This window comes from Coturnix japonica, chromosome 3, assembly GCF_001577835.2.
Source record: "Coturnix japonica isolate 7356 chromosome 3, Coturnix japonica 2.1, whole genome shotgun sequence".
NCBI classification, from domain to species: Eukaryota; Metazoa; Chordata; class Aves; order Galliformes; family Phasianidae; genus Coturnix; species Coturnix japonica.
Window position 1 is genome coordinate 52,027,542 of NC_029518.1, and position 25,588 is coordinate 52,053,129.

General features: G+C 40.2%; 1 protein-coding gene across 2 annotated transcripts in view; it reads right to left on the minus strand.

Moving 5' to 3' along the window:
• Positions 1-2,542: 2,542 nt before the first annotated feature.
• Positions 2,543-25,588, minus strand: part of AKAP7 (A-kinase anchoring protein 7) — a 68,113-nt gene continuing 45,067 nt past the window's right edge. Inside the window, exons 8-9 of one of the 2 annotated variants that reach the window (XM_015858570.2) lie at positions 4,567-4,765; positions 2,543-3,829 (exon numbers count right to left, since the gene is read on the minus strand). In XM_015858570.2, coding sequence (XP_015714056.1) covers positions 3,709-3,829; positions 4,567-4,765 — 320 coding nt within the window. In that variant the 3' untranslated portion in view covers positions 2,543-3,708. The remainder of the gene's footprint in view (positions 3,830-4,566; positions 4,766-25,588) is intronic. The other variant, XM_015858571.2, reaches the window with a different exon arrangement.

Below are 25,588 nucleotides of genomic sequence, written 5' to 3' on the forward strand. Positions count from 1 at the left end.
TGGTGACCTCAGTGTTTTTGTTTTTCCTGCTGGCAGGTTGTAGAGATGGGTAGCATGTCCTCACGACTTTCACAAAATCAGAACTCTAATGAGAAGATACACATCACATCTCCAGGCTGACATAAAAATGGAATGGTATCGTTCTTGTCACTAGAACAAAGCATGGCTCACATACCTTGACTGCTCACTGACCCAATGTGGCCTTTAGACTGAAATAGTATACATGGAAGTGTGCAGTCAAAATCAGGAACGCCCATAAATACAGAAAATGAGGTCTCTTAAATCCTAACTTCCAAGTCGTATAACTTTAAGAAGCATTTTTACTGAAAGCATCTATGTTCAATAACTCTACCACTAGACACAGTGTATTATCCAATCTAGATTCCAGTATCTGTGTATCTGGATACTCAGTGCCTGAATCACCCCTGAGGTTCCAGTCCCTATTTAGATTTGTACCACCCTCAGCCAACACAGAAGCACCACTAATTGTCCTCCTGCACATAATCTGCTGTGTTAGTCTCCTTGCAGACTGAGCATCCTCGTGCCATGTTCACCTATGCTTTGAGTCATTCTTTCTAAAACGGTCTCTCTCACCACACCAGTGAATTCACATCTGTTGTCAGGACTTAGACATGATTTCAGGACTCAGACATGACAATCCTCATGGACCACTTGCCTATTTGGGTTACATTATGATTTACTGATGTCCTTCATTACTCCTTCAATCCCTAACACCTCAGTTCAACAGTGCAGACAATCTATGGCATGGGTTGTTGAGGTAACAGAAGTATGGCTTCTACCCGGAGCAAGTGTTAATATCAGACACCGTTCCTCAGAGGGTCACAGCAGCCCAAAGAGTTCCAGCCAGACTTGGAAGCTGCTTTGGAACCATCACAGACATCTCCATAACCAGCAGGACGGAAATAGTATGGAGCATGAACCAGAGCTGAAAACAGAACGTGGATGCACTTGCACCATCTGTTTTTAATGCCAACGCTTTCCCAGAATAACCTGTGCATCACTACCTCGAGACATTCTTCCAAAGAAGCACTTAAATAAAAATCAAAATCGTTGTCTGAAGATAGAGGAGGAAGGCAACATATTTCTTCTGGCGCATGATGTTATGCTGCTCAGAGCTTCACACCTTTCTACATGAGGTTCGGCCTCTGTGTAGCTGCGCTCTGAAGCGTTCACTCCACTGCCAGTGGCTACAGCAAATAAATAAAGAAAGAAATGAAATCAAACCAAAACATGTCGTTTTTTTTTTCTTTTGTTTTTAAACCCTATTTTGAACTCAATTTTGAGTAAATTAGCAATGGCAAAACAAAACAAAACAGAAAAGAAAGAACTTTAAAAGAAACAATGCTTTTGAAACAAAAGCCCTGTTTACTTCCATGGGTCAAAACACCTGAAAACCAAGGGTGGGGTTCACTTACTTAGATACAGACGTCTAGTATGTCTCTTAGATGCTCTGGGGTGGCCTCCAGCCATTCCTGATCCAGAACACATCCCCCAGAGCCATGCTGGGCCCATACCTGGGCACCTCAACAATATCAGGTGGCCATTAATTCCCCTAAGATTAACTCTTTCAAGTTTCTATTCTTGATGATGGCCATAAGTACTGTAAGTGTGTGGAGCTTCTATCAGGTCACCCATCAAAGTGGCTGGATGTAGCTTGACTGAAACATTAATTTCTACAGCATTACTGGAAATCTGTGGGTGTTGCGTGTTGTGCACAATGGTACGAAAAGGCACCTATTCATGGCAATGACTTGTGTGGATGAAAGGAAAGTGACAACCTGAGACTCAGACATCATACAGTAACTCAGTTTTCTGTTTTCCTGCTTTGTGTTTCCATTAGTAAGGTGTACTTAAATTACCTGATGCCATGGTAAAGAACTATCTCCGGATAAAGTAGTTGTCAATAGTACGTATCGAATGTCATATCAGTTTGTTATAACCAAGATTTTAAACAGAGATACAGCAATTACAGCTTCTCTCTCCAGCTTTAGGCATCCTGTAGAATAAGAGAAAACGACAGGAACACTTGTGAAAGTTTGGACTTTTATATCCAGTAGAATCCCACAATCCAGTGGGGTTTATTTGTTTGTTTGTATTTTCATTATATTTGAGACCATTTGATAAATTCAAACTTAATTTTCTGAAGATTGGAAGAAGTGGGCCTGAAGGAAGTTGTAGCAGCATCTCCTTAAATCTAAACCTACATCACCTGCATTGGATTTTGAAAGTTTTATCATATAAAATCTTGCCTTGGAAACTTTTCAAAGAAATTAGCATTTAAAGGAAGGGAATGTGGGTAACTGGTGGCTTCTTGAAACAGCAATGACTCAGGATTAGCTTATCTGCAGGAATTTCTTCACATGATTTCAGCGCTCAGACTCCAGATCGGTGTTTTGGCTCAACACCCATCGTCAGCTTGGTGGAGGTGATTCATACAAGCAATCGTTCTGTCACTTTTATTACTTGCAAAGTATTTCATTTTATTAAATTTCTGTTTGGAGATGGCTGAAAACATACACAGTACCAAGGAAGAAATACTTTATTGTGAGCATGGTTTGAGAAACGCACGACATCTCAGAATATATTGTTATATACTCAGTGAGAGGAAAAATGCAAGCCATGAAACATGAGATAAATGATCAGTGCTTGAGATCAATGAAGAATATGCACACAGCTGTTTTAGCAGCACAAAACCAATACCAATCGCTACATGTATTAAATAGCTTTTGTCATCAGAGGCAATTTTAAACAATGTTTATAAAAATGTAAATATTGGACCTACTCCTATATTGTACATCCAAAGCTTTTCTGAATCTTGCAGGTGTATGGGAGGAATAATGAGAGCAAATGGACACGCAACCCCAGGCAGCAGAAGGCAGAGATGGAGGAAACATCACAACCCCGATACATAAAACACTGTTCTACAAAAAAAAAAAAAAAAAAAAAAAAAAAGGCAAATATCATCCCAAGGAACATTATTATCTTCAGAAGATCTTAATTGCAGCATCCTGACTCCATTAAAGCCAGCAAGTTTGCCCTTGACATTAGTGGAGCCTGAATTTTATTCTGAAATTTAAAACATTCTTGTGGTAGTGTAAACATCTGCAGAAACAGCCTATCAGCATCTAGACACGTATTCAAGTGCTGTTTAATAAAAATTACAAATAGACAGTGCCAACCCAAAACGCCGGTATATATATAAAAGGCAGAGAATTAAAAGACCTTGTTTCAAATACACATTTTAAAGTATTTAAAAGCATCCATTTCTTTTTAAATATCCACATGTATGAGAAAAGTCTGAAGTATCTGCAATGATAAAGGAAGGGCACAGTGTTTGTTCAGATTTATTTGAAACCAGTAGTTTTCCACTTTGGAACTATGATGTATATCTGCACATTCAAAGTGAGTTTCAAAGCAGTGCTGGGGAGTGGTTGTATTTAACGATGAACTGCAATCCTTGTGTGCAAGTACTTCAGCATTATTCCGCATGAGTCGTTTACACCCATTTGTATTTTCAGTTAAAAAAAAAAAAGAGATGAAAAGAAAGGAAAATACTTCTCATCTTCAAACAACCTGATGAGGTCTTATATCACAGCAATTTACAGTCACTCATTTGGAGATTCAGAGTTGATAGAACTTCTTTTCTGTTTATTGTTATGGTTGTGCCCATCTTCAAACAGTTCTTTTCTAATTTTCATGCGGACCTCGGCAGTGGATAACAGCTCCTTTATTTGACTCAGCCTGGATAACAGGGCCTGTGTTTCTCTGTGCAAAGCTTCCTTTACTAAGTCTGCTTCGTGGCTCTTTCCTAGAGGAAAAGAACAATATAGCATTTTATAATAACCAATGTCACTTAGAATCATTAACATACAGAGACAGAGACCAATCGTATCTGTTTTGGACAGTGTTGAGTGCTTTTTCCCCATTTTTTTTTTATATAAAAAGATACTCTGTCAAAAGAAAACATACAGTTTGCATCAACAACAGTTACCAAAAATACAGAACAGAAAGGTGTCGCATTTCAGAGAAACTCCTGCTATGTTACATACTGTGTAATAATATCTGTGATGAGTACCAGTAGTGGTAATTTTTAGCTCGGGATGCCTGCTGCTGACTCTGCAACAGCATGTGCCCTCGCATCCAGCGAGCAGCCCCATGGCAGTGCCAGGCTGTGCACTGCGCATTGTTTCCACTTGTGGCAAGGCCTCTTCGTGCCCATTCCTTACGATCCAAAACGCAAACACAGAGAGCTTAGTTTCTCTTCAAAAGCAAGGAAAGGACTCTTGGTATTAAGAGCCCATGGAGGCTGGAGCTGTTTCACCATTCTTGTCCTTTTCCAGCATTCAATAGATTTTCAGCAATGCAAGCGCTTATTAGACCAGCGGGCAGTGTCCCTCGATTCAGAACAAACTTCTGATATGAGCCTCTTAGAGCAGAGTGCCTGTCACCCAGCACCACTCAGCAAGTTTCAGCAGGGAGCTGGAACATGTTTTTGCCATTATTCTTGGTGGGATACTCGCTCCCAGTCTTCTGCACAGTGCTCACTTGCTGGTGTCATTGTTGCTCTCATTCTTAGTGCCACTAGCAGCTTCCTCAGCTTTCACAGGGCTCCCATCAGTCTGTCTGGCTTTGTTTTGCGTTTCTTCTAAATACTGCTGTACAGCCTTGAGCACTGCATTCTCCACCAGCCTTTTGCTGAGGCTCACGAGCTCTGCGTCATCCGGCTCTGCCGCGTGCTTTTCACCTATGTGTCACAACAGACAAGAGAAGGAATTCATTGCCATGGAAAGAGCAGCTGGAATTGCATCAGGAGGAGCCTCTGGCTGAGCTGGACATCTAGATTACAAGTTATTAGACAGTTCTAAGTCTGCCTCTTCCTGACTGTAAAAATAATTTCCCCCTCCAGGAGTTCTGAATCAAGTGTTTCATGAAGATGTACCAGTACATCAGACTAAAAGTATTTCATTTCTCATCTTTATTGTAACAGTCCTATATGCCGGTGGCTAACGTTAACAGCACCCGCTCAGCTCAGGAGTGTGCAAATTTCACTTCCTTTTCTCAGTAATAACACGTGCCTCCTGGGCACACACCGAATTTACATGTTAGTAAAATTCTTAAGCCTAGCTGCCCCTGCTTCGTGAGTTTGCTTAATAAATTTGAGAACATCTACCTTTCTATTCACTGCTTAAAATTCACGTTTCTCAAGGGAAAAAAAATTACTAAAGTATCTTGTCTGAGAGCAGGTTAGAAAATATGCTATTACTACTATTTTTCTTTTCAAATCAAGCACAAAACACGGTAAAACCATTTTGTGCCCCCGTTTCACCCTTCTGTCTTCTGATCTAAAGTTCTGACATTGATGTAAGTGCCAACTCTATTCATAGGTATCTACTGATAAAAGCAAGAAGCTGCCATTTCCCCATACTGAGTTCACAGGAGTAAACACATACAACCAAGTCACTGTATACATAACAAGGATTTACATATTACATATATTTTGAAGGTATATTTTTCCATGAATCGTTTTCCTAATGACTTATGCAGCCTACTACAGCATCCTCCTTTGATGAGGAACAAAATCCAGGCAAAATGCAATTTATTGTCCAATTTCCACAGGCTGTATAATTTGCACTTGCCACTCTGCAATTTCTTGCCCTAGGCAAACAACTGTTTCCCTGCACGTACATTTAAAGTCATATCTCTAATGTCCTTTTCTGGAGTTCGCATTCTGTAACCAGTAATAAAAGGCTGCTTAGTCACACACATCTGGTGAAAGAGATACTATTGTATGTTCTCAGTACAAAGCTTTGCACTGTTCAATTACCTACATTTGTTCTCTTTCATATATGTAAATTTATTCAAGTTTGCCAGCACATATAGATTATAGTTATAAAAGACTTTCATTAGTTTTCCTAGGGGACTGTACAACCTATGAGCAATTTCAGTGATAAAACACCGTTCATAAGGGAATTTGAGAGGGAGAGGTACACAAAAGCCTCCATTTCCAGAGGCAACGCCTTTGTAAGCTGTTAGCACGAGCATCCTGCTCTGGAACAGCAAGACAGACCTATGTCCTCCAGTTCTGTTCATACAGTCAATATGGTGCTGTTAGAACGGAACTGGAAGAACAGGGGGCTTCAGCTGAAGAGCAATCAGACTAGATGTGGGCAAAACATTTCATTAGGCTTTGTAAAAAGATGGGGAAAAGCCTGAAAGATATTCAGAAAGGCATCTGTGAGGGAGGGGGGGAAAGAAGGTTAAATGAGAAATAACAAAAATAAAACATTAAAAACTGATTTTGCAGCTCCAGGAAGACACATTTCAGGTTAACATATGAGTCACAGATACCCTTCCCAAAGCCACTCAGATGACTACATACCCTCAGGCACATCAGTTACCATGTTCTTCCATTAACTGCATTCCCTGGGTTTAAGTCTATCCTTTAACTTACTTAGAGGAGGGACTTAGTTCAGGCTCTTATCTCTTTGGAGACCTATGATATACATAAGCAGCATCTCCCTTCAGTTTCTATGAGATGATCCCTCAGGCTCCTCTGAATGCAGCCCTTTGATTCCAAATTTCCTCTGCTTTTATTAAAGATGCTCAGAACCGAAGCAAAATGTTTTGGTTGTCACAGTCTATTTATTCATTAGAAAAAATACTGCTTTCCAGGTAAGAGTTTTTTTATTTCTCAGAACTGCCACTGAATCACAGAAATTGTTACTCACACAGCTCTAATGATCTGCCCAAGGAACTCCATAAACAAAATCAATGGGAAATAGGTGCTCAGCAGCCCTGGCACTTGACCTAATAGTATTTAATATGCAGAATATGAGTAGCCAGCGACAGATGCCTCCAGGTAACACAAAACAGTTGTGATTACATTTATTCAGAGCCATTTTACTTTCACTAAATGATGCACTGTTTTTATATTTTATTCTACTTTGCAGAAAAGGACAGAGCTCTTCTCCCATAAATATTACAAATATTTATATATATATATGCATTTATATAAATGCATATATATATATGCATTTAGATGCAAGTAGGTGGTTTGCAGTGTAATTTCTGGAGCATGAAAAAGATTTAAAATATCTAAAATGAGCCTCCTAGAAGTACACTTTAGAAAGCCACAGAACTACTTTTAAAATTTTATATATTTTTTAATATTTTGAGATGTTCATGGCTTACCAAAAGTCCTAAATTCTAACTGGGAAGATCTGCATAGGATCTGGTTGATGTATGGTACGTGCACATCCCTATATCAAGAGAAACCCTATATTTATCTTCCACGCACTTTAGTGGCCTGGCACATGGGGCTATATGATTCACTAATGCTCTCTTTATATTTTCAGATTCCCTAAATAGCACTTTGTGTATGTGTGTGCATAATACTGAAGTTCATTGGCAAGGCAGCTGTGTACTCTAGCAGCATTCCTATTCATGACCATTAGCAAAATGAAATAGGTCAGGCAATAACAACAGGTATTGATCATTTATATTTGCTTAAATTGTTAATGTCTACGTCTACTCCATGTATTTTTCTCCATGCTGCATCTGCTGCTTGCAGGCAAAAGTTCCTTTGTGTAGACTGTCATGAATTTTCTGAATATCAGCAGAAAGTCATTGCTCTTCTGCATGTTTTAGATTTAAAAGGGAGGTTTATGAATTCAGAATTACTTTGACTGTAATCTCAGTTCTGAAAAAGGGAACAGATCTACCACGTGCACTGTTTTTACATCAATATTATGTCTGTTAGTATGGACTACACCGCTACATTATTTCTGTGCCTGTGAATAAAAAAAATGCTTCCCATCTTGTATATGGCTTAGAATAGAAATGAAATAAAGCCTCCATTTTATCCCAGAGTCTGATAATTTTTGGAAGATGAACACAAATTCTTATCCTGTGAATACAACTCAATGCATGCATCCTTTTAATTATTACCAAAACTGAAGCAAGCCTGTTGCCCTGAAATGGCCACACCTTTTTTTTTTCCCTCAAAAGGGAACTACCAAGTGCATAGAATTATTCAAACAAGGATTTCTGATCCCACAACGTGCTGCTGCAGTTACGGATGTGAATAGGAGTCCTGAAACCAAATCCAAGTTTAGATTCAAACTCGCTGCTGAATATCTCTGTGGGATTAGGTTTACTCTCCAGTTCTACACTCCCTGACATTTTTACAAGACCAGGAATTGGATTTTTAAAGATAGTACTGGAACATATCAGACGTGGCTTTCCTGGTCCAGTCTGTGTTAGATACATATGTGAGTACTTCAGGTTTGGAGAGAAGCAAAACAGTCACTTGGATCAACTCCTGTTTATTCTACTTGTCCATTTTTGCAGGACATTTCACCTAAAGAGTCAGCTATACATCCATTTTACAAGAAAAGACAGTTTTACAGCCTTTAATCAGCTACATTCTAAGAAAAATCCTTGCTTTATGGCCTTAACACACCCCATTTTGTTTTTCGTTCCAAAAACCTTTCAGCACAGAACGTTGCCAGCATGGGGCAAGGAGACTGCTGGTAATTCACATAGGTGGATGAGACGAGCTGGGAAGTATGTTTTTTGAGAGCAGAGGTTACAGGCAATGAATGCCTTGAGGACTTCTGTGGTAACAGAAATGCCTCTGTCTCCCATTAGTTCATCAATTTCTAATACTCTTTACAAAATCTGGAAACAAGAAAAGCCATAAAGGACTCTGGCAACCTTTCAAAAAACTAAACTTTATGAAATTCCTCCTGAATGCTACAAAATATCATTTTTCTGCTTACATTGCACCTCCTGCTGACACTCAAATAGTGAGCCAAGTTGCTGTTGCATGTGCACAGAACTTTGTACTTCAGCAAAAGAATCCCTTTCTGTGTGCAATCCTGCAATGACTGAGGAGTCCACTCTAAATCTTAATAACCACTCACCATCAGCTGACTGGCTATGGTCCCTCTGTACAGAGGCAAAGGATTTGCTAACATGCAGTATGGTGAGATTGGAAGGGAAGAGACAACCACCCAAATTACTGATGGACTAAGGAACTTTCAGCAGATGACTATCAATGATGTATATGATGGGTTTGAAGCAAACAGAAAAAGGCCAATATGAGCAAAGTCAGACAGATTTCAGCCATGTGAATCCATGCAGTTTGTGACTTCAGTGGTTGTGTCTTTACCACAGTTCACTATCCCCATGTTACGAGGAGAAGATCTACACTCATGGCATCCATGTAAATGTAGACTACTGCAAGGCTGCCATGCCCTGCTACAACCTATGGAAGTACCTCATTCCTGCTGTGATACACCTTTGTGTCCGCGGAATCTAATTCAAAATTAAATTAAATCTCATTGACTTTAGTGGGAATGAGATTCTCATACTTGCACAAAGAACTGCAGTGTCCAGACCATTGTGCTGAACATCCTCTTTGCTGAGGACTTTCTGATAAGTTTGGTTGGCAACATATTAACAGAACTACAGCACTATAAAATACCACCACCTTCATCCTGCTAAGACAGAACCCACAGTCCACAATGAGATGAATTACAGGCTATGACCATTTACTGGACTGTATGCTTCCCACTCTTGTAGCAGACTGTGAATCATCCAGCACGGTCGAGATCATGGTTTTGAAGCAATGAACACAAACAAGAGCTTGTGCCCATATCTAATCAACACAAAAAGCATCAGCAGGAAAATCACAACCCTAAACAATTTCTTGTTAATTAGGAAGGGTTTCCATGAAATGTCTCCAGAGGTCACTTAAGAAATTGGCACAAATAAAGCAATGAGAGGAAGGGTGAAATTACAATGTTGTTATGACATTACGGTAAGGACACTGAGTTGCTGCATGCTCCATAAACGATGCTAAGCAGCGTATGTAATATAGCTAGTTTAGCTCACCTTGGACATGTAAAAAACTTGTTTGGCTTTAAGAATCACAGAATGACCCGGGTTGGAAGGGACCTCAAGGATCATGTAGTTCCAACCCCCCTGCCTGGCAGGGCCACCAAACATACACATTTACTAGATCAGGTTGCCCAGAGCCCCGTCCAACCTGGTCTTGAACACCTCCAAGGACGGGGCATCCACAACCTCCCTGGGCAGCCTGTTCCAGGGCCTAACCACTCTCTTAATAAAGAACTTCCCCCTAGCATCCAACCTAAATCTTCCCTCTTTTAACTTAAAGAATGTCTTTAAGTACACATAGAACTGCCTAACAAAGCAACACTAACCCTTCACACTGAACGTATAGGTTTCTAGTTAGCTAATTTATGTGATTTGGCCTACAATAAAATAAAACCATAAAAATTATGAATTTCAAGTGCAGAGGAAATTCAGGCTCTTGCAGCTGTTCAGGGAATATGATGCTTTTGCCAGTTTTTATGATGAAAGCAAGAATATCCGCAAGCTGCCTTCAGTTTGGAAGCTTAGTTAACTTGGCAAGATTTGTTTTGTTTCAGACAAAATCCTGCAAAGCTCAGCGATCTGAGATTTCTTACCATCTCTACTCACAAGTGGAGAAGCACAGAACATGCTCTGTTAAACCTGTTATTTCATCTCCAAGCACTGAAGGATGTAATGCAAGTTATGAACTTTCCAAAAGAAAGGAAAAAAAAGGCCTAGTTTGTTAAGCAAATAATTCAGACAATCGCTTGACTGTAAATAATTCTGTCTGTCATAGGATTTTGGGCATCTTGGCTATACGAAATCAGAGTTGCTATAGTTAAAGAGTAGCTAATAACAGCTAATAACTGTGAAGGTGTGATCACAGTTTGCTAACAGTTAACCTAATTCACAACAGTTCAGAAAGCGTTGTCAGAACACAGTGTAGAGAGATCACCTCATCTAAAAAAAAAAAAAAGGGAAGATCACTATACCATAAAACTAAAATTAATACAATCAACCCTTCAAACAAACCAACCAGATTAGGCTAAGACAAACAAACAAATCACATTTTCTTTTTTTTCTCCTATTTTATGTTCAATAATACATGTATCTTAAGTTCACTAACAAGCATTTAATAATCAAACATAATTTTATTCTAGAGTCTGTTTTACTGTTAAAAATCAAAAATCACTGAGTTTTGACTATTTAAGCCAGTGTGCTTTATTGTTCACAGCTTCCCAATGCAAAAAATGAAGTAGCTGTAAAAACATTTTCTTTGTCAAACAACATAAAACACCTTAAGAATATAACCAATATTCTCAACCTAATTGGAACATTTCCTTCACAAGATTCATTACAGCTCCAAAAATGCACATGTGCAGCAAAAGAATACTTCTCTCTCTCTTTCCCCCATATTCCTGCTTCCTTACAGTCAGTGAGCCAAAGTCTATTCCACTGGCATTTCTATGTAATGAAAAAACGTCAGCAATGACATAAACTGAACTAACCATCACAGCTTTTACCAGCTTACACTCCATACCACAACACATTACTCACTAACATGCCGCAACATTCTGTTCTCTTTCCTCTCTGTTGTCCATTCTCAAGTGTTATTTTCTACAACTACACAGTATTCCCAACTCTTAGCATCCTAATAATAATAATAATTTTGTCCTTTTAGCATCAATGGAGAACTGCTTATTCATGCTGGTCCTTTATTTCTGTCTGGCTAAACAGTTCTAGTCTGAAGTTTCATCTTTGCCTCGTCATCCCCTCTTTAGTTCAAAGCAATGTTTTTCACAGTCTTTTGTCAACTCGAGGTAAAGGAAATAAGGGTTTGATATTCAAGCTAAAAAGCATTTTTACATTTTTCTTCACTACATTCAGAACTAGCCTTGAAAAAATAAAGCAGTATTTTTTTCTTTAGTCCTGTTAAAGCAGTGCATTTGCTTCAATAGTTCACTATGCCTTTACATTCTTCATGTCTATTTTTGGCTAGAAGGGCTAAGTGAATTTCCATAAAATGAGGATTAGGAAGAAGATGGGCAATGTTTCCCCTTAAGATCAGATCATATCATTCACAGTTTTGGGATTTCCTGCATCAGAAGTAACAGCACCTGAAGATCAGCCTGTCCTCATAGCCTGGGTGCAGCACCACGACAATCCAGCTATTCTGCCACTGATGTGAAAACTTACACTTGGATACATCACTGATGTGGGAGCCTATACTTGGACACATCTTAACACATAACGTGTTTTTATCTAAAGTCTAATCCTGTAATGCCTTGTATAGAGATTATGGTTTAAGAAAAAAAAAAAAAAAAAAAGGACCCAGGGAATTAAATTAATTTTTCAAAACTTCATTTGCAACAGAGTTAGTATTATTATTACTCATCACACTGAAGTGGGCATGACAAACAGTGCCTCAGTGGCCTGGGCTGTGATGTCCTTGTTGTTCCTGGCACTCACTCCCTATGTTTCAGTTCATTTGTAAGTGCAAACGCCCACAGTGCGTGAACAGAGCACACAAGAAAGAAATATTTATTTCACTAAATCAGAGCATCAAGCCTTTCAACATACGTGTGCGCTACATCAGATTTCACATTAGCAAAAAGGATATCCCCAGACTTGAGGAAGGTGTTCCATCCCTGGAACTCACCTCAGTCTCACATTCTACTACAAAAACAAACAAAGCCTCTTGCATTCTATTACTGATGTGTACATGAAAAGTAAAGGGAGAGTGGAAAGAAGAGAGGGAGAGAGAGAAACTGTTATGATTGCATTTGTCTACACTGAGTGGTAATGGATTTTTAAAGAGAGCAAAACATGCTTCTGGTTTGCTGTTTCCTCTCAGCCACAGAAGTGCTGCAAAACCTATGCCTGATACTTAATACGGCTTTGTTCAATCCTTGTGCTTTGTACTAAAGTGGAAAATTGAATAAAATGCCATTTAAAAAATTATTGCTATGATGTGAAACGGAATGAGTAATACCATAATAGACTATGACATAATACATTTCTCTTAGCGATACAAGTTTTCCAGTGAGAGTAAATGAATTATCCACATCTCAGTATTTTAACTCACAGGAAATGAAGCAAGTGGCCAGGTGGATTCCACCTGAGACTGGAAGATATTCAAAGGGATTAAGCCATCAGCAGGAATGATAAAGCTAATGGTGGATTTGGAGACTTAGGGGACTGGAATCCAGACAAGATACAAAATAAGGAGCAAGTTTTCTCTGTATCAATTTAAAACTTCAGGTTCATGAGGGTTCCACGCAGGGTTATGGGCCTGACAGAAGTTCAGCTGTGCATGTTAACATCAGAACTACAAGTCAAAAAGAACCACCCATTGCAAAAGTCTGGAAATGCAACAAGTGTGCCAAGATGTCACACTTCCAGGTAAAGGCCCAGGGATTTAGTCTATACTCAAATGTTTCCTTTGGTGGAGGGTAAACTTTAAACATCTGTGATATTCACTCCATTTTCCTTTGATAAATGCAGAGTAACATCACATCCCTTTCTCCAGTATGACTCCCAGAGCATCAGCAACACCTCTCCAACACCCAGAACTCTCCCTAAATCTCAGTCTCTTCTGCTAGTTTCACACTTCAAGGTTAAGGGAACGGAAAAGACAGCTTTACCCAAACCTTAGGAATAGCAAAAACAATTAGAAACAGTACTAAACCAATAATAACTAGCTGCTGAACAATACATCACTATACTTTATTACAACACTTTACAAGATTCCTTATTTTCCCTAGTGTGTAACAAGTAGTAACAGGACCCTTGGACCAAGGACCCTTGTTTACCTTGTCTGCTTTGTTTGTCTGCATTCATCTGAAAATCTCAGTCACAATATTGCAAAATGTAGAGTCTGCTCTGCAGCCCAGCATCTGTCACTGGAAGGAAGCGTTCCCCAGAATATATACAAAATGTTCCCTCTTGTTCCTATTATGCATGATGTAATAGAAGAAATCCTGGGCTATCTTAACAGTTGCTTAATCAAATTAACCTCCTCCTGCCGTCTGGGTTTGTAGCTCCACAGCTCCCCAGCCATTTTCTGGAACTGAAGATCCTGAGTCGCTACTTTGCTTTTGGAGCATTACCTTCTGGTGAAAAAGCAACCTTTCTGACTTCTTCCACCTGAGCAGCCCCTCACACAGAGATGTCCTCCAGCTGTACCCTGCTCAGCCCTGCTTTGTGCCTCTGGAGCTTCCTGGACACAAGTGACTCTGATCTTTCCAGGGCAGACTTAATTAGTACCACACGCATGTCCTTTATGCTAAAATGAAGTACTAGGCCCAGTGACGTACTAGCTTGCTGAAGGAAAAAAAGAGAGAAGATCTGGGTTTTGTTTCCCTTCCCAAACATGAATATTTTTTGTATGGATGAAACCTGTTCTCCCCCTTTTTTCAAAAGGAGGCAGAGTACAGCCTCCCTGTCATTCCGAGTCAAAAGTTTGTTTGACAATCTGATGATTTATCCAGATTTCATTATCTAATAAGCCAAAATGAAGTTGGTTTTTAAATGGTATCTTTAAGAGAGACAGTGCAGGCCAGGCTTCTCGCTGTTGTTGTTGTTTTAATATTTTAAGGGTTTCTGGAATAAAGGTTAGAACACGCCTGGCTGTTTCCAAGAATACCACTCTCCACTAGAAAACAAAGCACACAATTAGCTAACATTAAGCATTACAATTAAGATGGAAAAAAAAATACAAAACCACAACACTCATTTAAAACATCATGTTAGGAAGGAGCAGACAACCGCTACATAATGGCCTTATAACACTTTTCCCCTACCTGTGCTTTTCTTCATATGTTAGGATTTCTATGCTGTGACTTACTTTACTCCGAGCTCTGGTGGACCAGGCTACCACATGACCTGTCATTTAACAATACAACTGCAGAAGCAAATGAGTTTTGCAAATTGAGGTAGCTGTTTGTATCTGATAAGAGAGAACAGTATTCAACGTTCAGCACGTCACACTTCTTGTCCGGCCATAATTTAGGTTTACTCACACATCATCTCTGAGCAAAGAAGGAAAGTACAGCTTAGGGTTCTCCTTTGCTATTAGACAAACCATCAGTAACATGAAAATAATTCCCGCAGCCCAGTATTTGATTCAGACACACATGGCTATGTTGGTACAGATGAGCTGCAAAGGCATTTGCTGTCTGGCACTAAGGCCAGCTTGGGCCCACACCACCAAAGTGACTCAGGGATGCAAGTTCCTATGCACTGCCATGCATTATTTCCAAAAGCGCTTCTTCTCCAGGGCCAGATCTGGACCGTTCACCAGCACAGGCAACCAATATTACCAAGAACACTTTCACAATGCAGTGCAGCAGCAGTAATGCGACTGACAGAGGCAGGATTTGGCTTAAGACTCCAATAAAGCTGTGGGAACAACACAGCCAATTTCCTCTTCCATTATGATGTGATCCTTCTGCAGCACTTCTGATTTAATCTTCAGAAGTAAGGAAATGCAGAGGTAACATTCATTTCCCTTGAGGCTCTCTGACACTTCCTACTTTTCAGGGCAGGTCTGAGAGGATTTGAGAAAACATACTGCTCCTTCTTTTGTTTGGTGAGCTGCAAGTGGCACAAATTCTTTCTTTCAACTTGTACAGCAAGAGGAAAGGCACCATACCACAGCATACATACAGCTCAGTAAGCTGAGAAAGGAGTACTTGAAAATTAATATGAACATGAGAAACAGTAATAAGCAAGGGGAGTTCCCTTAGAATAGGCCATTTGGACACTACTCTCTTGTCCTCACAGGGAACATAAGGCAGTTTCTAACAGTATCTGTGGTGGCAACAGCCTCTCATTTACACTTTGGGGAATCAATACAAACACGTCATAGCCTTTGCTTTATGTAATAGTACATTAGAGTGAAGTAAGAACAGCTCTGAGCACCCTGCCTTGCCTTGTCTTCCTTTTGTTGCAGCAATGGTCTTACTAAGATTATCTTAAAATCATCTTAACGGCTTAAAAGAGAGAATATCCCATATCTAAGCATGTATGTGGTAGACCTGGAACATATTTTATCACTTACAAGCAGCACTGTTTGACCAGCACACTTGAAGTATGAGAAACTCAATACAACGCTTTCTCTGTTTAAACGGAACACCTGCACAGAGGACAATTATTGAAGTTTACCTAAAATGTATTTGTTTACTCTGCCGTCCTTTATTCTCCCTTTCAAACCCAAGAGGATATGGGATAGCAGTAAACAAACAGCTTAAGGAAAACAGTATATATGCAGAACATTTAAAGTGGCCTTACTCTCCTTATAGGTTTGCTCTCTTGTCACTTGAAGAACCTGTGCAGGAAGTCTCTTCCAGCAGCTGTGAGCAGAACACCAGCCTTCTTCAAAGGGAGTCTGACAGTGTCTGCCTAAGGCTAAAAGAACAGTATTTTTAACCTGTCCTCCTCTTCTTGCTACGAAGCAGATTCCAGATGAAGCTGGCACTTTGTTGGCTTGCCATCTGAACTAGCCCTCCTGATACTATTTATAGAAGGCCAATTTTACGTGGTCTTGCTGATATTCCCATCCATCTTGCTGCAGTCCTTGACTCCAGGGGCTGCCAGCAGACTGTCACAGCCATGACACTTGGCAGGCCAGGTCCCGGATTGGTATAAACCAGCACTATTCTTACTTACAGCTGCTAAGGATTTCACTTGACATTTTCACTACCACTTTATTCATGCCCCAGATAATCTGTCTTACTTTCGTGGTTTTACTTGCATGTTTAACAAATACCCGTGCTGCTAATTAAATACTTTAGCTTAGGTGTCCTTTTAGACAGTTCCTGAGCACTGAAATATCTGAATGGTATATTAATGACATAATTATTTTAAATAAATATAACGATTATTAACTAACTGGGCATTATAATGTACATTGGCAATCTTTTTAATGAGTTTTTATCACTTGTAAAAAGCTATCATTTTTATTGCACAGAAGTAAGCTTGCAGGCAAAAGCACCATGAATTGTTACTTACGGTACGCTGTCAATTGACAGACATTAGTTCACAACTAATTATTTGGTGAAAGGATGTTATCCATTCCAGTATAATTAAAGAAATATTTATTTTCTATTCAAGTTTCTATTCTAACTTTATATGGGAGATCTACAATACACAAACTAATTGCAGCTGAAAGATTTTGCCCCAGGAAAGACGATATTCCCCATTCCTTGGTCTGTGCTACTGTTCTGGTGTTTTGAACCAAGCAGCAGCATAATTTGGAATATTAAATGCAATTGTCAGCTGTAATCTGCCATGGCAGCTGCTAGCCCACAGAAATGCCCAGGGCTGCTTGAACTCTACCTCAGCAGAATTTGCTCCTATTGCAAGCTACTGTAAAGCTTCCTTTTTCCTAAACAGCCATACAGAATGTTTCGGATGTATTCTTAGGCATTCTCTGCCTGCTGCCCAGCCAGGCAAGGAAGTGACCTACAGTGGATGGAATTTAAACTGACATCTTCAACCAAAGAAATTTAAAGCTCAGTTCTGTATCTATGAAAGTTTCCTGTTGCACCAAACATTTGCCAATTAACTGAAGGAGTGCTAAGTGTGCTCCATAGACAGAGAATACACTATTTTTTTTTTGCAATCTGTTCTTCCATTCATGCATTTCTTTGAATGAATTACCTACCAGAAACAATGAACAAAACATGTGTCTAATGTCACGGTGAGAAATGTCTTCGCATAAGCAAGTTTCCAGTGCATTACCTCTCCAATTGGACTGCCTGACCCTGTAGTAAAGCGTGCTAAAAAGTTACTTGAGCATAAATTTTGAAATAGAGAGCAAACGTAAGAAAACAAGTGACAGAAATAATTCACTGCATCAGCGCGCAGTAAAATAAGCATTAGGGAAGGTTCTTCTCCCTGATTGAGGATTCTCTTTTCTGTTCTTTAAAGTGCAGAATATACTGCATGGTCTGTGCTTGATTTCTGCCCAGTAAGAGCTCTATAGTCACAGTGTAATAAATAGTTCATTTTTCCCTATCCACTATTAGGCTGATGAGTGCACTGAGTAGCTCCAGCAGTGGCATCCTCTGTACTGGCTGACTCAGATCGTAGGCTGAGTTCACATAATCTATAAATAAAACAACGTCAATGCCATCTCTCATCTTTACTCAATGAAAAAATCTCAAATGACTAAACAGTAAATAATTTGTTCTTGTATAATTGAATATATTATTTTACCTGAAAATACATAAATGGGTTACAGAACGCTCTTCAAAGCAGAAATGTTTCATGAACTTGCTTTAGTCATTGCATTTTCTTTCATTACTTCAAACACTCCCAGACTGGCAAAACTATGATTTCTTTCTCAATTAAACCTGGTTCTGGAATTCTCAGAGAATTATGGTTTGGAAGATACAAGGAAGATGGAAAAGTACACAAACGTGAAGATAAAATTCTTGTGAAACACAGGTATGATACACCTTACAGAACCTTTAAGCCAGGAGGAGTACAGCACTTTATCTTTGGGGCAGCAGCCACGAAGAAATAAAACTGGTAGGAATAGCAAGAGGGAGACGCACAGTCCATAAATCTCTCAGAGATTTGTCCCTCCAACTATTCTTGTTGCACTTCCCAAAAAGCATTAGAACTACAACCAGTTGTTCTCTCCATCTGAGTCCCATCTGATGTCTATCGCAGAATCACCGAACTTGTAAGGTCAGCAGGGACCATCTGGTGCAATTTCTGCTTAACTGGGCCACCCAGAGCAAGGTGTCCAGGAACATGTCCACCATCTGAAGATGACCAAGGAGGAGACCTCTCAGCCACTAGTTTAACATTTATCCATGAGTATTAGCAGATCAGCCTGCACTGAAGCAAAGCTTAGTATTTTAGACAATGTAAAATCCTTTTCATTGTGCCAAGGGATTTATATCTAAACATGATCACCAATACTGAGTCCATCAAGAAGACCGCAATGCCTGCACATCCAATCCTTCCCTTCTGCAAGGAACATTTCAGCTACTTGTCCTTGCCAACATCTGTCCTGGCAGCAATACGAAAGCACTGTTGTGTGCACATGTTCACAAGGGATCAAGGCTGCTCATTACTTTGCAAGATCAAGTCCATATACTTCTGATGTAACACAAAGGTATTTTTTACTTGATCCAGTCCTACACTGGAAGAAGTTATACATAGCTGCTTCTTATCATCATCTGCTCCACGGGTTTGGAGAATTCCTTAATTCACTTGAAGGAAAACTAGCTGGGTTAGTTTTGATCAATAAAGGAAAAGTGTTTCACTCCACTTGGGTGGTTTTGCTTTAAAGGACTGCTCACACAATATGCTCTGCTATGAAATGATATATGATATATGCAGCATACATCACCACTGTATCACCAACAACATTGGCAATAATGACCATGTGGGATTGGTAAACACTTCTGTCAGCACTTCTGAATTTAGAAGAGAATGGGGTTTTATGGCCTTACAGCCATTATTGTTTGCTTACTTAACAACTGCCAGGCTAACAGCTTTGTTTCTATCAACATTAAATTGTAACAACAATATTAAAATGTGTTGTTAATAAGCACTGCACATAACCATGTATTTCTTACTAGAACTCACTGTAAGAAAAGACAGCTTCCAGTAATCCACCACAAAGCACTGGCAGGATTACCAACTAGGCGTCCAGTTTTCAACTCCATAGTCTTATCCAGGAGGTGGGCATGCCAAGTATCACACAATTCCTACATCTGGGCCAAGACGAATTTGATCATAATGAAGGCGAGCGTTAAAGGCATTGTTACACTACACTCCATTCTGCCAGTAACTTAAACAGATTTTTGGAAGCTAACACAGCTGTGGAGGTTTTCACATGGAAAGTAGCTTGCAAATAGAGGCTCTTGGCCTCAACATGGAAATCAAACTTATGATTTCAACACTATACAAGGAATCTATGCAAACATTTGTGCAAAATCACACGTGTCATTCAGAAGTAAAAAAGTCCTTATTTTGTCCACATGTTCACAGCAATGATTTGGCAATTGCGCTTATTACAAAATGACAGAAAACTATTTACCCATAGATGCTTAAGCTAATGGTCAATGCTGGTACAAAAGACAGCAACAAACTGGCCACAAATAAATCCAGACGGGAAGTTTTGATAGGGTCTTCACCATCAGAACAGACATTTTCTGGAGCAGGCGCCCAGTGAGGATGGTGGAATAAAGAAACAACCAAGGTATCGCAGTAACAGTCTGTGGCACCCAGTGACCTCAGCACTTCTCTCATCTTGCTCTATTGAGTCACAACCACTTGGTGGCTGATTCTCTGATCATACACTTTTGCAATATGAGACCCCCGACTTCATAAAAGTTCGTAAAAGTTTCAAATAACATGACATTTTAGCAATCTATCTCATAGTTATCCATCAGGTTTTTCTGAACTTTCTTACTACTCTTCAACCTTTTTCATCTCTTCTCATTGTGATCAAGGAGAAATGTTGATATGCGTCCCTCACAGAACTAGTCACCTGTACCAATTAGATCATACTGGTCTTCTCTTTACTACAACTGAAATCTCTTCCTAACTTCTCAGGGATATTTCTTCAGCTCCTTTAATAAAGATAGGTTTGGTTAAAGGCTTCACTGAGGTTCCTCAGTGTTCAGCAGAAATGGATCGTTGTGGTCCCAAGCGCTTCCACGCAAGGCCTTAGGCTTCCTACACATTTTTATTTCACATATATGTTACATAAAAGGTTTGACTTCTAACCAAATCCACAATTTAAAGTATTTAAAAGCAGTTACAAATTACCCTGGACTTTTTTAGATTATGTACCTAAGAACTTTCTGCCTTTGCTCATGTTTCCACTCAGAAAAGCAGCAGTTCTGCCATATATCTAAATAAACTCTGTAATAAACACTGCTGTTCCACCTCCCACTGCCCCCAGTAACATAATTTAATATCAAGGCAATCACACTTGACTTGATTCATCTCCAGAATTCCTAGTTGTAATTCATTTAACATAAAACATCCTGACAGATATGTGGAAGGGATCCCAACATCTGCAGTCTAACACACTATAAAGTAAGACAGTCAGCTGGATCTTCACGAAATAGGAAAATGTAGCCTAGTTCTAAAAATAATACAGCTCTGTGCTCCAGAATTCCTTACACACAAATAAAAATCGACACAAAAAACTGAATTCGAAAAGCTGATTTCTTCCCATGGGACACTTGCACTTCTAGGACTAACATTTGTACTTATCTTCCCATTAAACATAAAGGGAGAGGAAACAAAAAAGATTTTCTCTTTTCAACCACAAGTCAAATACAGCTGAAATAACTATGGACAGTAGAAAAAAATTCAGCAACGTGTGTTCACACCTCATAGGAATACTTTCTAAAAGCAGTAAGTAATTATAATCAAATAATAGGGACATTTCAATTTGAGGGAGGACTGCATAAAGGCATAAGGATACATCTAATGTCATTCTACAATCCTCAGTTTCACAGTCACCTTTAGTTTTACTCTACCATCTCCTCTGAGACATCTTGCAATGAAGTTGAACTTATCAGCATTATTAACTCCCCTACTTTACCTCCCGGATTTTCTCTTTTTCTTCACTGATAAGTACAACTCCTCCTGCAGCCTTGGCTATCAATAAGCCTTGCTTAGGCTTTCTACTTTGATCGTTAAGCCTAGCATGATTGGCAGAAGAAGAGACATTTGTGTAATTATAAGTACTGAACATTCAGTTTCAGATGAGGCCACCAAATCCTAAAGGCACTAGCGACACGATCATGACACATTGTTCAGCATTGTACTGTAGTTCTTCACTGTTTGAGAAAGTCTATGGGATCGTTGTCTCTCACGCCCATTTTCTTACAGCAGAAAATGGAAGTAATGTTAGAAACCTCATTGTGATCACTCAGAAGCTTTATGAGTGGAAAAAAAGATAAATAATAATAACACCTAATTATGATTCAAGCTGTCATTTTGAGAAACACACGCCCCTTTCCTTCAAGCTGTTTGTTTCTTCATCCACATCATGCGTAACTTTGCTTGCACATACCTTCAGGGTGCAAGTGAACAGGTGTGTAGGAGTGGAAACAATTCTGCATAGAAAGAATGTTAAGACCAAACACAAGCACTAGAGAATGGAAGATCTACCAAGCTCAGCTAATGAGTGCGTTTTCATATATAGGGAAGAAGACAGGAAAAGTGCAGGGCCTTCCTGGTATCTGAATGGCCATCACTTTGAGCTTCCAGCAGTTTAAATCTCAGAAAATATAAGTGAAAAAGTCATGCACCAATACATGTGCTTGCTGGAAACCAGTTAGACAGCTTGGCAAGCATACAAGGACTGTTTAACAACAGAGACTGACTTACTGTTTGTGGTAGGCAAACCTGTCCTGTTTCTCATGACAAAAGGCTGGACAATGCATCTTCTGTGTGGATGTAGTACAAATACAAAATAATTCATGTCAACCTCTATCCAACACATTAAAAGTTTGGTCAACCCTCTGATTTAGAGTAAGAACTTTCAGAATTAATTTGAGGCTTAAATAAAATCATCACATTTTGTCCACTGACCTTTCACTTACTCTGGAAAACCAACCCCCAGTCTGATGTATTTTGGCAGTTTTGGGTCAAACCCAAAAGAGCAAGATTGAGTTTTGCTGGCCTAGCTGTGTATTTCAGCTTCCCTTGTTCCTGCCTACAGAGTATGCAGCCCCAGTCCCTATGTTCATTTGCTTACTCCCACATCTACTTTCAGGTATTATATTCACTCTACATCATAAGTAATAATTTATTGCTTGACAGCTACTATGCACTAAATGCTTAATCTCATTAAATCAAAACACAAGTGCTCAAATTGTTATGCTCTGCCCTTTCAACTTTTACAGTGCAAATAAGTTTCATATTCTACTGTGAATATCATATCACTAATTATCTGATACCACGTACCTAAAAATTAAGAAAAGCTAGTTAGGACATGAGTTATTTAAAAGGGTTGTTTGGAAAGGACTCAGCATAGGATGTGTAGAAGAATAGACATATAGGCAGCATTTTGAGATGCTGTGTGGTATCTCTCCATCCTGACAGAGCCTTTGAGCCTAGCAGCTGTTACAAGACTGTTCCCTGAGACAGTGACACGAATAGGCTGTGCAGACCGGACATGCATCACCTACAGCAGTCCCATGGCTTCACTTGTCCTGCTGTCCCTCAGCCACCGGTTAGAACTGACATTTTTTTTGCTCCTCTGAAGAACACCATGGCTCTTCGATCCCCCAGACACCTTCAGTGTATTGATTTCTCTCAGGTGTAGCAGGAAAACTGCCCATTTAGCACTAGGCAAAGCAAACTGTGTTTGTTAGCTTGACTCTGAGGAAGCACTTCCCTACAGCTGCCCTTTTGCAGTGGTCTTATTGGGCTCCTTGTGCTTGTGATGCTGGGGAGAAGCACCATTCAGATGTTCCAGAACAGCCATTCTTAACATCTTACAGTAACCATGAGGCTTGGCTAAATGTTTTTCAATGTTGTATCAGCATTTGAAGAAAACTGATATGAACTATACACTGTGTGTGAATACCTGTTTGAGTAACACAGCTCACAGCAATTTAATCACTGGCATTTGTCTGCTGGTTTAACCTGAGGAATGAAATCAGAAACAAGCCTATGGGAAGACAATAATGAATTTTGGGAATTTTCATCTTTACTGTGACTGACACAAGTAACATGGTGAGTGATAGTTTCCTGCCAAAGCTCGCCTTGAGTCAGAGTGCGCCTTGTTTCTAGTGCACAACAACCAGATGATTGCGACTGTCACTGGCCAGGACAACTCAGAGGCAATAAAAAGCCAAGGTTAATTTCCCAGTGCAATCAGTATAAAGGCCATCATGATAGCACGACAGAATATGACATACACACATGAATGCCATTCCCTTCTCCCCCTCATGTGCTTGTAGTTCCAGGCAGGGCTGTCACAGAGCTCTGATCAAGGAAGCAATCACTGACACAGCGGCTATGGAGGACAGAAACACACATGGCATGCTGGGCTCAAAGCCACGGGACATGGGAATCTGCACTGGCACACAGGGAGACAGCTCTGGTTCATTCTCCCCTCTTCACTAGGCTGTGTTGGGCTTTGCTCTCAGCCCAGCATATACTATCCCCGTCAAACACTTCTGCTGCCTTTCTCTTTCCAAGGCATCTCAGCACACCTCCTTCCCACACAAAGAGTGGTGCCACCTCTGTGTTTTTATCCCTGCATCAGACACCACTCTCTTACCTCAGCCATCACCAGATCTCCCTGCTTCAGTTCCCCTCAGCTGTGTCCAGTAACAATGGCTTTTCCACCCTCCCCAGGGCGTGTGCTGCCCACATCAGTCACTGCAGGCCCAAAGCTTGCCCTTCCAACGCCCTTCTCTCTTTGCCACAGTGCAATCCCCAAACACCACTGTCAGACCACAAGCAGCTTCAGGTCATGCTGTGCTAAATGCCATACACACTGTGCACTGCTCGCAGAACCCATAGGAGGAAAGCTGGTGCGTGACAAGGGATGCCTGAGAGAACACATAAAGGTGGAAGCATGAGAGGACTGAGAGCAGTGGGATGCAGGAGGACCCACCCCTCGTGTATCTTTGGTTCTCTGCCAGCACAACAGACTCAAAGTACACCTGCTATTGCTGTTTGTGCCCCTCCACTCCGTGCATTAGAAACGAGGAGCACTAGCAACTTGCTTCTCACACAAAGCAAGTCTATACTGGCTATATGACAAAAAAGAGTTATGAAGTATAAAATGTTCATAGCCACATTCCCCATGCAAAATTTATAACAGTTATCCTCATCCCACAACCTGTTAAGGAAAAACACCTATAAATAGGAAACTCCTTCAGGTTGCCTTCTAGACATACAGCATCAGCGGTGTACACATGATTTTGACTGATGATACCACCTCGAATTTTATTTATGCCTGGACAGCATCCTGAGGAACAGAAATGAACACAAACCAGATCCATAAAATGGGATTCTCTAGCTTTATGGCCAACGCACTATGTGAATTCAGTTAAAACTGATTTCAGAAGGAGCATGACAGAAATTTGGCTGCATCCTCTAGAAGAAAGGTTGCAAATAATTCACCCAACAGCAAGTCAAGAGTGAGAATGTTATTGTGTAACCACACTTAAGACAAACACCATTTTCAGCACATAATTGAATAGAAGTAACACTCCAGCCAAATTAGCCTGCTTGACTCGGTGCACCAAAGGGTGAAGCAATCAGAATTGCTTCCTCTTATCCAACACGGGTTTGCTCAGCCAAAAACCAAAGAGCAGCGCTGCGCCTGTTGGCCACTAAGACACGCTGGGTGGACGCAGACTGTGCTGCCAACCTTTTGCACGTTGGCTGAACGTTGCGTGGGCTCCCGCAGCACCCACACAAAGAGGACTGCTGGGTGCTGCCAGCCACCGGTGCCCTGCCCTGCAGTCACAGCCTGCCTGGTGCAGGGAGCACTGCCAGCCCTGTGTCATGCTCACAACAGTGGGACCTCTGCGTCCTGTCCTGCACCTCGCCTGTTAAATGCTGTTAACAAGGAATACCGAAATGTTCACTTAGACTGCTTCTGCCTATGGAAATGGATTGCCAGAAAGCGAATTCAATCAGATGTAATTACTCAGCTGTATTACAAAAAAATCATAAC